General features: G+C 42.8%; 1 protein-coding gene across 1 annotated transcript; it reads right to left on the reverse strand.

Moving 5' to 3' along the window:
• LOC308108374 (rho-related GTP-binding protein RhoA-C-like) lies at positions 1–16,061 on the reverse strand. Its single transcript, XM_080461236.1, has 5 exons — positions 15,908–16,061; positions 7,175–7,332; positions 3,762–3,882; positions 3,204–3,334; positions 1–1,512 (listed from the first exon to the last, which is right to left on the reverse strand). The coding sequence occupies exons 2-5, from the start codon at positions 7,328–7,330 to the stop codon at positions 1,342–1,344; spliced, it is 579 nt and encodes a 192-aa protein (XP_080317362.1). The 5' UTR covers positions 7,331–7,332; positions 15,908–16,061; the 3' UTR covers positions 1–1,341.

Raw genomic sequence — 16,061 nt, forward strand, 5'->3', positions numbered from 1 at the left:
AAATCAGAGAGCATATATTTGACCAAATGATGACACTTTTCTTTATTTTCTTTTTTTTTTTAATAAATTCAAAGAGGCAAGTCTGAAAAACATGTCAACAATGTCACTTTCGACATGGTCAGTCAGAACCAGGCTGGCATACAGAAGCCGGTCGATCTGGTCTGAGAGCGTGAAACCAAAGGCACACCAAAAACAGAAGGCACGGGGGGGGGGGGGGGGGGGGGGGGGGGGGGTGGTGGGGGACAAACTCCTCACACACACATCCCGGCTTCTCTCAAACATGTAAAGAATGTCGTCTGACTGGACGAGAAATAATTTGGGTAAACCTGCCTGACAAAACAGATTCCAATGCCGGGTGTAACCGGCTCCCTCGTGCTATGAGTTGGTCAGGAGACGAATTCAGTCACTCACCATAAACAAAACAAGGGAGCTTTCACCAGGCCCGTTGCCCCCCCCCCCCCCCCCCGATCCTAACAGCTCTTCTGCATAGTTGAGTCATATTGGCTTGTGTGTTTATTGGCCACCCCACCCCCTCGAGGTCCACTGCACAGATTAGCATTAGTTAATAAAAGAGTGCATTTCACTCTGTTGTTGACCATTCACCAGAAACAGTAGTCCCTTTTTATCCGTGATGTGAGCAGGCTGAAAAATGATGTTTTGTGCCCCCCCCCCCCCCCAAAAAAAAAACCCGACACAAGTGACAGTTTGTTTTTTGCTCGACAGTCCAGCACTGAAAGCCTTAGTTTGAGGCTTTGCTGAGGTTTTACAGTGACAACACAGTGTGAAAATGAGCCGCAGCTCAATGAAGGAGGTGCCCAGCCGAGATGGTAACTGCCTGACTGACACACAATGTCGACGGTGGCGTACAAACTGAAAACGAAAAGGCACGAGCTCTCGTGGTCACGGGATAACTTTCGTTCTCTATTACATCTGCTGCAGCGATAAAAAGAAGCGGATTGTGTTTGGACAAGATATATCACTCATGGAAACTTTATACAAAGCCGAGAAGGACGCTGCTCACCTGAGCTCATGAAGGACAATATTGCATACAAATATGTGCACCGACAACAACATACACTGCGGATATGAAGGGGAAAAAAAAAAAAAAAAAAAAAAAGCTCCAGGGAAAGAAAAGCTAACCTATAAGACACTTTTCACAATCATTTCTAGCCACGGTTGTAATATAGACGAAGTCCGTCTCCTGTTTGTTTTTGCGATTCCTGCACGCTGTCATGAATGTACGATACAGTACAAAGATCCATTTGGTAATATGTCAGTTCTTTTCACGTTGTATGGTTGTTTTTCTTTCTCCTGTTGGTCATACGATTTTTGCAGGGCTGATCACAGCAGCGTGCAGCCGCTTTTCTTCTTCTTCTTTGTCTGCAGAGCCGCTCTGGTGGCCATCTCGAACACTTCCCTCACGCCCTCCTTCGTCTTGGCAGAGCACTCGATGTAGGAGAAAGCGCTGATCTTGTCGGCCATGGCTCTGCCTTCTTCTGGCCTCACAGGGTCCTGCAGGGGCAGAAATCACAGACCATGAAGGGTTGTGGTCAGGTACGACCACAGAGGAGCATTGAGAAAACCGAGAGGGTTCTGTACTTCAAGATGAAGAGCTTTTAAATACTCGAATAGGCCGATATTGGGGACTGAACAATGAATTTAGAAGTCAATCATGTCATTTATGCTTTCAGCAAACATGTCAAATTGTCTCAAGTTTCAGCTTTGCAACGACACGGTCACCTGCTTTTTGGTTGCGTTTTTTTTTTTTCAAGGTTTGTAACAAACACTACTGTCATAATATCCAATAAAGTAATAAAACAGTAAAAGATTTTCCACAACTAGGATTGAGGGTGTTGTACCGAGTTTTCTCAATCAATTAATATATCTGTTTTTAAAAAGCACAAAACCTGCAAAAACTTTTTTTTCAAGCACTGCAGCTCTTATCGCTGTATTATTACATCACTGGCTGCCATCATTACATTTTGAAAGGATTCTTTTAAATGGTACTTCAATCATGTAATAACTTATTGCGTTATTGTCCATAAAGGGTAGATAAGTAGATGTGGTGTCGCTGTAAACCCTCTTGCCTTGACAGCATGGACATCCCCAGTTCAAACGTGACTTTCTACTGGTTTTCTGTCCAGAGTCTACGTCACTCTACTCAGTCACACCTTACACGTGCTGAACTGGCGACGTCTGACTGACACCATGAAGTCTGAAACACTTGAATTGATGACTTGGTGCTACTCTTTGTCTCACAGAGCCCGAGTTCTACAGAAAAGAAAAAAAAAGCAAAAAGCTGACTATGCAGCCCTAAAAGAGCTTTGTCAACAATGTTCCCATTATGAGCTGGACCTGGAGACAGAATAGGCCACAGTGACAATCCTGTGACACACAAACCAACGCGCTGCCACCATGACAGCATGACTGAGAGGCCTTTCAGACCTTGTTGTTTTGGAGAAGGTTAAAAAGAAAAGTGAAATGTGGGATTTTCATTTGGCAATAACTTCAAATGCATGTTTTTGGACTGATGGGGGGGGGGGCGGATGACGGAGAAAACGCATGCACACACACAGGGAGAACATGCGAATACACAGGTTGGTGTGTGTTTCAGTCAAGTTCAAAGATTTTTTTTATTCAGTTAAAACATAAAATAAATGTCTTAAAATCAAGCAGTTAGTCTGAACCACACGCACGCACGCACGCACGCATGCCGATGATTGGCTCAAACAGGTCACTCAGAATCACATTGAAATATCATGTGCTTTGTGTTGATGTCTATTGATCCCGACCGAGCCCTGAAACGATCAGTTTTCTCCTCCCGGTGCCTCAAACTGTCATCGTTGTCAAAATGATGCTGCCAGTTACAGACTGAAGTGACCACGGGGTAAAAAACTATGCATACCAGTGGGGTCTTTCTCGCTGGATATGGCGCTTTGGCATTTTTCTCGGCTGAATGTGAGAAACCAGAAGTTGATCTCAACAGAAAGTTTGAGCTTTGACTTGTCTTTTTTTTTTTTTTAGAGACTTCCACCTCAATGGATGTGACCTTAAAAAGCCTTAAATGTGAAAAGAGTCCAGAGAGAAAAATGTGATGAATTGACCCCGCACATATCTTCGGGCTTTCCGGGGCCTCAGAGCTCAAGAGGTGTCCACTTGTGCCTGATTAAGTTAGTCTGCCGCTCATTGACCTTCCTCTGTACCTGCTTCATCTTGGCCAGCTCTCGCCGCGTGTGCTCATCGTTCCTCAGGTCCTTCTTGTTTCCTACCAGAATGATGGGAACACTGGGACAGAAGTGTTTCACCTCAGGCGTCCACTTCTCAGGGATGTTCTCTGAGTGAGTGAGAGAGAGAGAGAGAAAGAGAGAAAGCGAGAGAAAGACTTAAAAAAAAAAAAAAAAAAAAAAAAAAAAAGGACAAGCTGTGCAGAGTCATGGCGCAGAACACTTCTCATGATGGATTGCTCTGCAGACTGCTGGAGGCAAAGATGTTTTTAGCTGCACTAATCTTGCTTCCCATCAAGTCCATTACGACCTTTAACAAGCAGCTTTGCCAAGCAAAATACAAATGAGGTTGATTCTGTGATAAAACCCGATCAATATGTTAATTTGACGCAGTCACACGTTCTATAATTTGCTATCTTCCATTGCTTTTTTTTGTTGTGTCGTTCATCGGGCTGCTGCATTGCTGTTTCGGGACTTACCACTTTAAACAAAGGCCAACGATTTAGAAGAGGCAACTGTATATTGTCGATGTCTCACCTAGACTGTCAGGGCTGTCGATGGAGAAGCACATGAGGATGACGTCGGTGTCGGGGTAGGAGAGAGGCCTCAGTCTGTCGTAGTCCTCCTGGCCTGCTGTGTCCCACAGAGCCAACTCCACCTGCAGGACGAGACGAGAGACACTTGTGAGAAACTATGAAGATATTTGTCAAGATTTCTCTACATTTTATCAACACTGACTGTCTAATTTTACTGTACATTACTGCCTTAATTTAACACTCCTCGTCATCTTGTTGAAATATTCACATTCAAAGCATTCACGCGGAAACAGAAAGGCGTGTACACAGAGACACGAGCTACGCAAAAGTTCCGCATCGGACGTCATAATGAAAGAAATGTCTTTTCACAGGCGACGAAAGCTGCGACACAAAAAGGAGTTTGTGCCTTGCAGCCATATTTGAATAAATATGCTGCACCAAATATGAAGACACTAATGATGGTGACCTTTCCTTGTTTCACTAACCTGATTGACTTGTTTGCACAGGTTTTAAATAACTTTGTCGTTGCACTGAGGAAGATCTTTCAGGTGTCTGTACTTGGGTGTATTTTCGTGAAGGGTTTTTAATTTGGCTCCCTTTTTTTTTTTTTTACAAACACATTTGTACTTTTGACTCCTGACGATCTGAAAAGAGACTCATTATTGATTTAAATTTTTACTGAGAAGGTTTCAGTGAGGAGACCGGAAAGCAGCTGTGTAAACCGAAGTTGACAAATTTAACGCTTGAGGTACGTTAGGAATAGATTTTAAAGTGAAGATTTCAAACCTCAAGTCTTATGGGATTGATATTTTACTCTAGTAACTCTTTGAAGTTTTTAAACACTCTATTTTAGGCCGTTAGTTCATGATGACGCCAGTTTCTATTTTTAAAACGGGAAAAAAACTGTCACACTAATCTCAGAATTCACATCTTAAAATAAAAGGCTTCATCTTGTTTTTTTGGTTGACCTAATATTGGATTAATATTTACAAGAAAAAAAAATCAATTGACTTATTAAAGTAGTATTTTTTTTGTAAAAATATAAATACAGTAATTGCTTGATCTTTTTCAATATTCCAAATCAAATATGAAAATCAAAGACAGACACGGTGGTGTTTGTGTGATTGTTATAGCAGATGTATCATAAGTTTTTTAAAATAATTTTTCATAAAATCTCAAAACTCAATATAATGCTGGACCTACCTATACATAATATATCAATAACTAGAAATCGTGACTCAAAGCTATGACACAAGGTCAATGATGATTTATGTCATTATTAATTATCAAGCTGGTGTACACATGCCAATACACACACTAGTTATGATGTGCATCCAAACGTGTGTGTACTTTTTTTTAAAGCTTTTGTAAAGAAGTTATATTCGTGCTTTTAGTTAAGATTTTAATATTTGTACCTCACCTACATAATGAATGCGATTGCTTATAGGAATCCGAGTACAGACCTGTTTTTATCAGCGTCACTGCGGCTCTGCCCTAATAAGAGCTTGATAAGTCTGTTGTGTTGTCGGTCCGGTGTGGAAATTAACTTGGGGGCTGGCCTTATCCCATCAACACTGCTGCTGATTAATTCAATTAGGGAAAATGGGAGATTAGCGAGCATCAAAAAGGGATACCTTCTGTTCCTGCACGGACATTAACAGCCGGCCTTTACGCCAGCCTGCTCCTCAGCTGGTTCACTCGAAAGTTTCAAACGCTGGAAAATGAACGACAGCAGATTCTGGTATGCCCGCAGAGAGCGCAACAATCCGCTAACGGTCCCAAAATAGAGGTTTGCAGAGGCAGAGGGGTGGGAGGCGGCCGAACACTTCGGAGGCTGCATGAGCAATCGGAGCATTATGTTCCCACTGGACTAGTTGTTAGCTGCAGACTTTAGGGAGGGAAAGAAAGAGGGGAAAACATCTATTTATAGAGTCTGCCCAGTCCAGTGAAGGTGGAAAGAAAAAAGGGGGGTTTTTTTTCAGCCGTGAGGGTGGGAGAACTCAGATTTAGAGGGGCGATCACAAATCGGATCCAGCTGCTTCTAGAAGAGGATGAATACTCTGGGAGAAACCTCATCTCTCTCCCTTTTTTTTTTAAATTACCCCCTTATAGACTGATGGTCACTGTAGATCCCCAACTTCGTAGCTTTCCCGTCCAGAACAACGGTTAACCCCTCCCTGCCCTCCTCCACGCCAGTGCAACGAGGACAAGGACAGGAAATGAGAGACGTTTATCGGGCATGAGCAGGAGAACAGCCCTGAGGGAAGGAGGGGGATTGCCAGGAGACATCCCTGTTCCCTGTCTGAACAGGAAGCTGGGAAGTAGAGTCATTTCCTGTTTTGCCAAGTGGTGATCCGACAGCGGTGGTCGGATCAAGAGAACAAAACCCTCTGACATAGTAAACCATCTGCAGCTTCAGGACTCAATTTAATAAAGTTTCACCACTCATGTTCGTCCAGCGTACGGACGTTTAGAAAAAGAGCGGGCTTTTCTTACTTATGGAGCGTTATATAGCAGATAGAACAGAGATTTACCTGCGGGAATATATGGAAAAGAAGTGTCTGCCTTGGTGGATTAGTCAGGTTCTGCTCGCTTGCACAGATTAGTGAATGACTCAGACTGAAGCCAGGGGAGTCAAGCTTTGTAAAAAAAAAAAAAAACTGAATTCTGCAAATGATGATTGGCAACATATTTCCATCATACATCAACTATGTAATACTAATGAGCAGATTAGTGTCCCCTGAATGAATGAATGAATGAATGCAGCACAGACTACACTGTTTTTATCCGACTCAAAACTGTGCACAAGTCACCAATCCATCACAGAGCAGCGTAGATTTATCTTCATTGAGAGCGACCAGCTAACCTTAAAACACGTGTTTGGACTGTTGGAGGCAACTGAAATAATCAGAGAAATGAAGGTGCATGCAAAGAGAACAGTCCCCAACCTGAAGTTAGATAACTAACCACTTTACCATCATGGAGCCGCTGGTTCTAACCCAAACGCGTCACCCTATTTCCAAATCTCCCCACGAGACTTGAGGTGCAATAATCCCTCAATCCTTCAGCTTTGGTTTTCCAATATTTGTCATGTATATTTTGTCCATTTCGCACTGTCAGAACTACTAAACCACTAACAAAACCACTGCAGTGCAGCCCTTCATTTATTAAAAAAAAAAAATAAAATATATATATATATATATAATATCTTACTGGAAAATCTGCCAAAATATCTGGAAATATTGACAGATGCAGGAGCTGTAACTAAGGAAAGAAAGACTCACACATGTCAAACGTATCATTTTGAGAGCAAAGTTTCAGCTTCTGACGCAAATTGAAAGTTGGTCTATCCGCGATGACGGAAACAGTCGCTTCTAACTCAAACTGCTTGTGCGTGGAATCAAAAGCACTAACCTGTTTTGCATCAACCTCGATGTCGGCGATGTAGTTCTCAAACACTGTTGGGACGTAGACTTCAGGAAACTGGTCTTTACTGAAAACAATGAGAAGACATGTTTTCCCGCAGGCTCCATCTCCAACAATCACCAGCTTCTTCCGAATGCTTGCCATTTCTGTTCGGAGACAAGGACGAGAAGTTCTTAATAACAGACATTAGATGAAAAAAAATAAAAATAAATAATGGGAAACAGAACTTTTTTGCTGCTTTGGGAGTTTCCACTTGTCATCCTTAAACCAAACAACACACTCGCACACTGACATTTATTTGTGTATTCTATACCACACATGTGTCAGGTATTTTTAGAAATTCACAGAAATGCAAGCTCCATTCAAAGCACAGCATCATAAAAAAAAACAAAAAAAAACACTTTGGTCTGCTCGTGCTGTGAGCCTCCGAGGCAACCGTGGTGACATCGCTGACTGACAGCGCTGCACAGCATTACACCTGAGGGAGGGCCTCTCTGATCTCGAATGTACGAATCGCACAACAAAGCCACACGGAGGACGGGGGGGGAGAGAAGGAGAAGAAGAGAGAAGGATGGGAGAACAAGCCAGGACCTGAAGGAATGTGCCATCGAGCTCCTGACCCGCCTCGGTTTGTCTCTCACTGCAGCATGCACGGAGGAGGAGAAAAAGTGAACAGGAAATTAGAGCAGCTGCTGGAGTACACGGTGGAGTCTCAGAAAGAGGCCGCACACTCCTCCGCCTTTGATCTCGCCTGCTGTTCCTTCAGGAATATCTTTTAAACAAAGCGAAGCCACGAAGGTTCTGAAAATTCATTTTCTGCAAAGAGAACAGGCTGAAAACCAGCAGACTGAAAACTAGAACTAAGACAAAATATCATTGGCCATAGTGGATGCAGCTTTTCAAAAACAGTGAAGACGACATTCGAGTATGTGACCAGAGAACATTTCTGCATTTCATGCAGAGTGTGTGTGAGTGAGAGAGAGAGACTATATTTATTACTGTGGGAATCTTTTTTTATACACTCTTATGGCAATATAACATCCTTATGGGTACAAAAAGTCCCCATGAGGAAACCAACTAATTTCCATATGCAGACCTCTTTTAAAATCAGACTACAGTTAGGGTTGGATCAAAGTTGGAGTTGGGAACAACATGTTCTTTCTTTTTTTTTGTAACACTTCTTTGACAGGACAAGCTGGAGACTGATCACTATTATGTGACACTAAACGTTCAATCAGTTCATGACTTTTGTTTTAGAGGAAATCAGTTGTACAGCCCCAGAGCTGCTGTCTCCCTGTGTTCAGCTCATAAACCTGGACAAACCATGTCAAGCTGTAAGGATTTCTAATACAAGACTGCACGCAGGGTACCTGCACCAATGGCATTGAACTAAAGCGAGTTTCCCTTTTGTAAGAACTGTCTGCATTTTTGTTATTCATCTCAGTTGGTTCACCGCTACTTCCCTTTGTTTATTAGTTCATCGGTTATTTCTAGGAACATTCACATTTACAGAGCCTCCTACTTTTAATAATTTCCTCTCCAATTGATTAGTTTATCAGTGATTAGAGTGACACACACAGTGCCGACAGCCGAGCTCCAGCAATAATTCAGCCATGTGCACTAATAGGATGTCCTAATTGAGAAAAGATTAAAACTAACACAAGGTCTCTCAAGTAACTACAACATAGTTACTCCACTATTTGTTAGAGAAGCAACTAATATTTATAATCAAGCTCAGATTTTCGGTGACTTGCGGTGATTCAGCTGGGGTAAGTATCGAGTAAGCAGTAATAAATACGGTTTAAAGTAAGTCTGTAGAAAATGACAGGTGGAGCCTTTCATTCAGAGAATATTCTTTAATAATGGCGACCTGGAAGAAGCTCCAAAGCTGAACAGGCCGAGGGTCACCGATACATAACTGGCCTATTAGTATTGAACAAAGTAGTTGCGCGCTCATTGTATTTCAGGAGCCAAGCACCTTGTGAAAATTATTATTTTCCTTTCAAGTCGAGTGTAAATAAAACATTTGTGGTACACAAGTGTGTCTTTCCATATTGAAGCCGACCGAAATCCAATTGCAAACTGACTCGTGTCAAAAATGGAGGTTCCCATGAGGTAAAAACGTGTCAAGTTCACGGTGAGGCAACTAGTTACGGTTTGAGTAAGTCTGCAGGAAATGAATGCAAGTCAATGTAATGTCGTCTGTGTGTGTGTGTGTGTGTGTGTTTGTGATGGATGAGCTGGATCCCTGCTGCATGGGAGCAGCTGTGCTTATAGTCATTTTGCTCCTCGCCTCGTCTACTTTCTGTCAGGCGGTCCAGACAGTAGCCCTCTCTTCATGAGGGCGTCCACTTATCCAGGAAAATTCATCTTTCAATTGCTGCAGGCGAAACTTTGCAGTTGAGCATGGCCCGACCCCCCACTGTTAATCTCTGCTCAGTAGCATGGCAACACCAGCTCTAATAATAATCAGCGTCAAACCAGTGATCGAACGCCGTTTTTTTTAACACGGAGTTGAGTTTATTAATCAAACCATTTGGTCCTGTGCTAAACGACTTGTTAAAGTTAGTGCAGAATTTTAGGAGATCTTGATCTTTTAACCTTTTTAAATCTAATACGGCGTCATTCTTGGTGCTCCAATGCATTCAATGAGAAATTGATGCCGATTCCCCAAAAAGAAATTCCTCACCTGTTGAGAAATATGCACATTTGGGGAGATTTTTATATCATACCTGCCAATAACACTAAAAAGATTAAGCCCTGGTTTAGTAGGACCAGTTCATACGGGCGAACAAACATAAAAAAGGAGACAATGTGAAATCTTTTGATTTATATATCTTGAAATATTTCTCAGAATCAATCAGTCATGATTCAAGTAAAACAAAAAGAGATACACGAGTTCTATAAAAAAGCACATTACTACATGTCATACTCGTTTACGTGTTTCACAATGTTCTGCACATTTATTGGGAGAAGTTAAGATATCAAAGCTTCTGACGCTAAATGGGTCAAGAAGAAGAGTGAGAAGAGAAACTTTGCAAAAAAAGATCAAAAAAATTCCCTGCCAGGTTTCCATGAGTTTTGGCATTAGCAACAGAGAAACTGAAAATCTGGGGTATTTTTTCTATGTGTGACGGTTTTATTGAGGGCTTGGTTGCTCGTGCCTTTTCATGGAAACGGCAGTCTCGGTTTGATCATATTTTCTGCCTCGTACCCAAAAGCCCCCTCCCTCCGTCGCTGTGGTTTGCATCTCAGTCGCTCAGATTGTGAGACTCGTGTTGAAATTACAGCTGTGACAGTCTGTCCTCGCCCTGCTCTCTCATGCCGTTTTTTTTTTTTTTAATGTATAATTTGCGATTGGAGCCACCGATTCATCAAAAGCTCCAACCTCCTTTTTGGCATTAGCTCGGTTGGATATCTCATAGATGCCACAGCATATATATATATATATATATATATATATATTTTTTTTTTTTCAGATTCAAAACTTGTGAAATGAATCACAGATTGCCTGAACTAGATGATGGTTCAAAGCCCCCCCCCCATACCCCCACCCCCCAAAAAAAAGTGTAGCACAGCAGCATCGAGGCCTCAGAGGCAAACTGTGAAACAAAACAATCCACTTCCTGCTCGGTGGTGCCTGGGAGGAGCTTTTGGCTGCAGTTCTGTTTGGACAGGCTACAACAGAGCCGGCACATGGTTGGAGCAGCGACACACAGCCAAACAACCCACACTACATACATGGACAGGGACTACAGACGCTGCACAATGAGAGAAAGATTCAGACGGATCTGCACATTTAAATTAGGTGTGAAAATGTTCCATATCATCAGAAACGAGATACGATAGTCTACCTGTGATCGACGGCCTCTCTTGGACCACTAATGGATATTAATGACCGGAGCAGCTGAAGAGGACTTCCTGCTGGTTGAAGCTGCTTCAGCCTGCAACATCTTCATATTGAAACCTGAACTCACTTTTATTCTTTCATTACATATGAATGGAAGCCACTTATCTGCGAGCAGTGTTCGCATCTTGACCTTTCAACCCCCTCCTCCACAGCAACCGAGTGAAAGTGGCTACCGAAAGATTAACGGCCCTAAATAAAGCTGCAACAACGGCTGGAATAGTTCCACATCATCCTGATCAGTGCAAGGGTGCAGACGGTCCCATTTACCCGTCGCTGTCTGCAACGAACCGCTGAGATTTATCAGGTACACAGAGACAAAATGTGAAATATTCATGAGGCGATCTGAACGTGTCACAGCTGACTGGGAGCAGGAACACTGTTATTTACGGATCACAGTAAAGCAGATTTACTGTTTGAAGTAACCAGACCTGACGATGCACATTCAACTCAGTCGAGTTCAGACTAACTTCAGCATGTCAACAAACACAAAGGGGCTCGATTTCAAGCAACGTCTGTGGCGGCCAGTCCTATTCAAGCGATAGCGCTTATGGATAGCGTGAATGTCCGATTTCTACGGCTTCCTCAGTGATTATCACCATCATAACTTTCTCGCAGGGGAGCCGCTCAAACTGGACTTTGAGGATTGAATTTTATTCATGTATTGGAACTGCGGAGATGCAACTCTTATCCAACAGCTGCTTTATGCGATACAGTGCAGGTAGCATTTATCCGGCTTCTATAGGGCTTTATTCAAACTCGGGGTCCCGGAGTGCTGGAGCTGATCCCAGCTGACGGAGAGCCACACACACACACACACACACATACACACAGAATTTATGGTCACCGGTTAAGAGGGAGAAAATGCTCAAATCCGGTGAAACAAAGAGTGTTAACCACTACATAAAGGTGCAGCCCACAACGGTGACCGTTTCACATAAGCAGGGGAACGCCATTGCATGGTTACATTCAATAAAAATATTTTCTGTATTTAAAGGCAGGATATTTTTATTTATTTATTTTAAGTTGGAGTGTTACAAAAGGCATGGTCTCCTAAAAAGCTATCAAAAAGATGTCAGTATCTGTGTGAATAAACACATAAATTTAGATTTTCTGAGGAAACTCAGATAAGCCATCGTCTTTCTGTAGTCGCCGGCCGATCTAGAATAAACTTGGTTATTTTAAGGGTTTCTGTGAAACAGGAGTATGGAGACGGTCTCTATGCTTAGAAAACACAAACACTTGACCACAAAAAAGATTTTTAATGTGCCTCTATCAATGATTTTCATCTTTATACGACTCTCCACCAAAGACAGTATATTTATGCTCTTGCATAACACCCACAATATTGTTTTATGGTTAGACTTAAATAGACTTGATAACGCACAAAGTCATGTTGACTGGAAACTGAGGAAAACGGCTCCTCTAGTTTATCAACGATAAGAAACTCCCGCTCGTTGCCCCTCAAAGGAGTCACAGTTTCACATTCCATATCTTTATGGCATCAGTTTGTACAAATACCACACTGTAGTTTTCTGTGAGGTCTGAGAAAAATGGACTCTCTTACAGTCAGGGGGCTCAGATCAGGAGGCAGATATTGCCTAAATATAGAACATTGTGTACACTTTGCTTGCCTGACCATCCGCAGACAATCACGCAGGAAAAGTGAGCATGTTTGTGAAATCAGCGGTTCCAACAAATAGCAAAATCAATCAAAAGCAATTCCGACGTTTCAGTACTACTACTTACCCATTAAGAACATTTGGACTATCTTTTGAAGCATGTATACAAGCATAGCTAATAAAAATGCACAGGGAAGAGGAGAAACGCCGCTATTCTCCGGCAATGCCGCAGGTTAATGAACACACACCACCTCTCCCCGCCTCGAAGGAGGCATCCTGAAGCTTAGGGGCCAACAGACGTTATGCAACAAGCTGTGCAGAGTTCGCAATGAGCAGAGCGTGACCCTAACCAATGATGGTGGCGGTGGGTGGTGGTGGTGGGTGGTGGTGATAGTTATCCAGGAGTTCTGAGCAACCGTCTATCGCTCTTTTCCAAAACGCAGGAAACCTTCAGATGTGAAGATAGTCAGGAATTAGAGTCACCTCTGTGATTCAGCCTGGGAAATGGGCCAGAGTTCATAAAGTGGAAGAGGCTGAGACAAAACAAAACCCACAACACCAGCTGTCAGCACCACCCCAGCCCGGACGCACCGGCATTTTATGTGACTGAATCTGACAGGTCGCAACAGACAGCAGATCAGTCAGGGGATCAGGCCGAGTTCTCAAAAGCTAATCTGACAAGAAAGCTTCAGGATGCTGCAGATTAGGCTGGTATGGCTTAAATGCTGAGACATTCAACATAAGCTGGTCATTCAAGTGCATAAAACAAAGCCTGAGCGCCGCACCGACATGGATCGGGTCAGTCAGGCAGCGACACACACGAGTCAATATGCTGACGGCCAATAAAAACACAGAGACGGTACTTTTTAGGAACTCTGAAGAGCCTTAAGTGCTTCATGTGTCGACAAACTTAAACTGACATAGGAACTGTCTTCTTCAGTGGTGTGTGTGTGTGTGTGTGTGTGTGTGTGTGTGTGTGTGTGTGTGTGTGTGTGTGTGTGTGTGTGTGTGTGTGTGTGTGTGTGTGTGTGTGTGTGTGTTGGGGAAGAGCCTACCTGAGCAGGGTTTTCGCTCCTATAATTCATTTGATTCCATCCGTTTTCCATTAAAAGACATCAATTCATCCATCTAATATTATGCCCCTGGAGAAAGACACACTCACATCCACACCAACAGCATCGGCCATTTTTGAATCACCAACGAGGGAGGAAACCAAGACAAAGCAAACTGGACACTCAGGGAGAACATGCAAACTCTCACACAGAAACATCCAACCTGGCCCATGTGGACTGTGGCAAAAAGAAAAAAACAACAACAACAACATATAACTGAATTACGTTTGTTACTACCACTAATCTCCAGTTATAGTCTGAAGAAGACGGACAGTGGAAACACCGATGTCTCTAATAATTCCAGTCGCCATCAGGGTCTTTCTTGAGCTGGATGACCGACGTGTATTTCAGCCAGCTCAGCGCCGCGGCTCCTGTCAACGCCATGACTTCTGAAATGCCCCGAAGGGAGACTACCGCCGATCTCATGCAGTAGAAAGAGGAAGTAGGGCAAGAAGGGAAGAGAGAGACTTAATTCAGCCAGTTGGCGGCCAAAGCACAAAGTCTCAGGCAACGAGAGGCTGGTGCCGATACGCTGCGTGGCCGTGAGGGAACAGACGCCTCATGACTCACTCCTGTTTAATAACAAGTCATGAGCAACCAAACGAGACGGACTGAAAGGATTCAGAAACCAGCGGCACCTCTGCCGACGATCACCCTTTGTTTAATCGATATAGTTATTCCTCAGATGATAGTATGATCACCTGGTCTGCAAAATCAGCCGAGGTATAAAGTTTCCATCGCCGTTAAGACAAAAAACAAGTTGTGGCCTCCAGTCTAATCCCATCAGATAGCCCAGATTTTAATCATATACAACAACAAAAAAACACAATTATTTCACATTTACTTTAGAGAAACCTATACATGTGTATTCCATATTATTTTTTTTTCAATTATTCTATAATTCAAGTGAGAATGTTATTGTACTTTAAGCAGTTGTGCAAAAGTTGATCATTGAATCTCCCACAGGAATTAATGTTACACATGTTCCGAACACTGGGCCTATAGGTTATTCCTTCTGTTCTTTGATCAATTGATGAAATGACAGGAAAATAATCCAAAAAATAAAAAAAAATCTTTACATGGCTGAATGAAAGGTCATGATATTTCAATACTGGCAAACAGAACAGTTGCTATTACTCACACACAGATTGATTTTTTTAAATGAACAGGTTTTGATGATCACTTTCTTTCATTTCAAACTAATGTTTGGTTGTGGGCTGCAGGTCCACAGGATGCAGAAGCATGAAGAACCAGGGAGCACATTGATTCATCAAGAAAGGAACTGATATAAATCCATATCATTACGCTGATCGACTAATCGATATATATTGTGCAATTTAGATCTCCGTTTGGGATCACTGACACTGACAAGTTCACCTTAAGATCTGCACATAAACGACAGTATTTCCATCACAAATCCACTGATGAGGATCATCTAGACATCCAGCTGACCCTTTAACCTCAGATTGGGAGATTTGGTTGTTTTCACACCGACAACTTTAAAAGCTGTGTATTATTAATTAATACTGTTTCTGATGTATTCATTCACACACACACACACACACACACACACACACACACACACACACACACACACACACACACACACACACACACACACACACACACACTTAGATTAAAATCAAATTTTATTTGCATTCATATCTTTTATTTAATATTTAAAGCCAACTCTGGTGACGTGAGAGCCAGAATAACTAATCCTACGTGTTTGCCCAGTTTATCAAAGCAAAGGAGTGTAAATAATGAGAGAAACGTGCGATCGAGGGAGAAGCAAGGTCTCGTGAGGAGATCGGCCGCACTTGGACAGACTGTACACATCGACCGGACGTCATCTGCTCTTGTCACTTTTCAAAACTGGCAACACTGAAGCCATCAACAGTTGAACAGACCAAACTAACATCAGCTCATGCACACAAATCACAGCACGTGCACAGAAATCAGCACGAGCCCGGGAGGAGAGGGCAGGACACCACCTTGTTCCTTCAGCCAAGAAAGTGAGCCACGTTCAGACTGTCGACCGGGAGTGTGACGACAATATCGATCACAGTGTCATGATTACCTGTCAGCTGCCGGGCGAGGGGTCTTCACAGGTGTTAATCCCCGCGCGCGCTCCCGTCGCTTGCTCGTGAGACACACACGCACACACACACCTAAACACACGCACGCACAGACACACACTTCTTGCTGCAGTGATCGCTGGTTTTTTACAGAGC

This window comes from Lipophrys pholis (genome assembly GCF_963383615.2).
Source record: "Lipophrys pholis genome assembly, chromosome: 4".
Classification (NCBI taxonomy): Eukaryota; Metazoa; Chordata; class Actinopteri; order Blenniiformes; family Blenniidae; genus Lipophrys; species Lipophrys pholis.

What these genes read in the sequence shown, in the direction of transcription:
- LOC308108374 (XM_080461236.1), bottom strand. Translation starts at nt 7,330, where the DNA reads ATGGCAAGCATTCGGAAGAAGCTGGTGATTGTTGGAGATGGAGCCTGC. An exon ending in CGACAGCCCTGACAGTCTAG is followed by an intron (nt 3,335 to 3,761) that starts GTGAGACATCGA and finishes TCACTCACTCAG; the next exon opens with AGAACATCCCTGAGAAGTGG. An exon ending in AGCTGGCCAAGATGAAGCAG is followed by an intron (nt 1,513 to 3,203) that starts GTACAGAGGAAG and finishes CTGCCCCTGCAG; the next exon opens with GACCCTGTGAGGCCAGAAGA.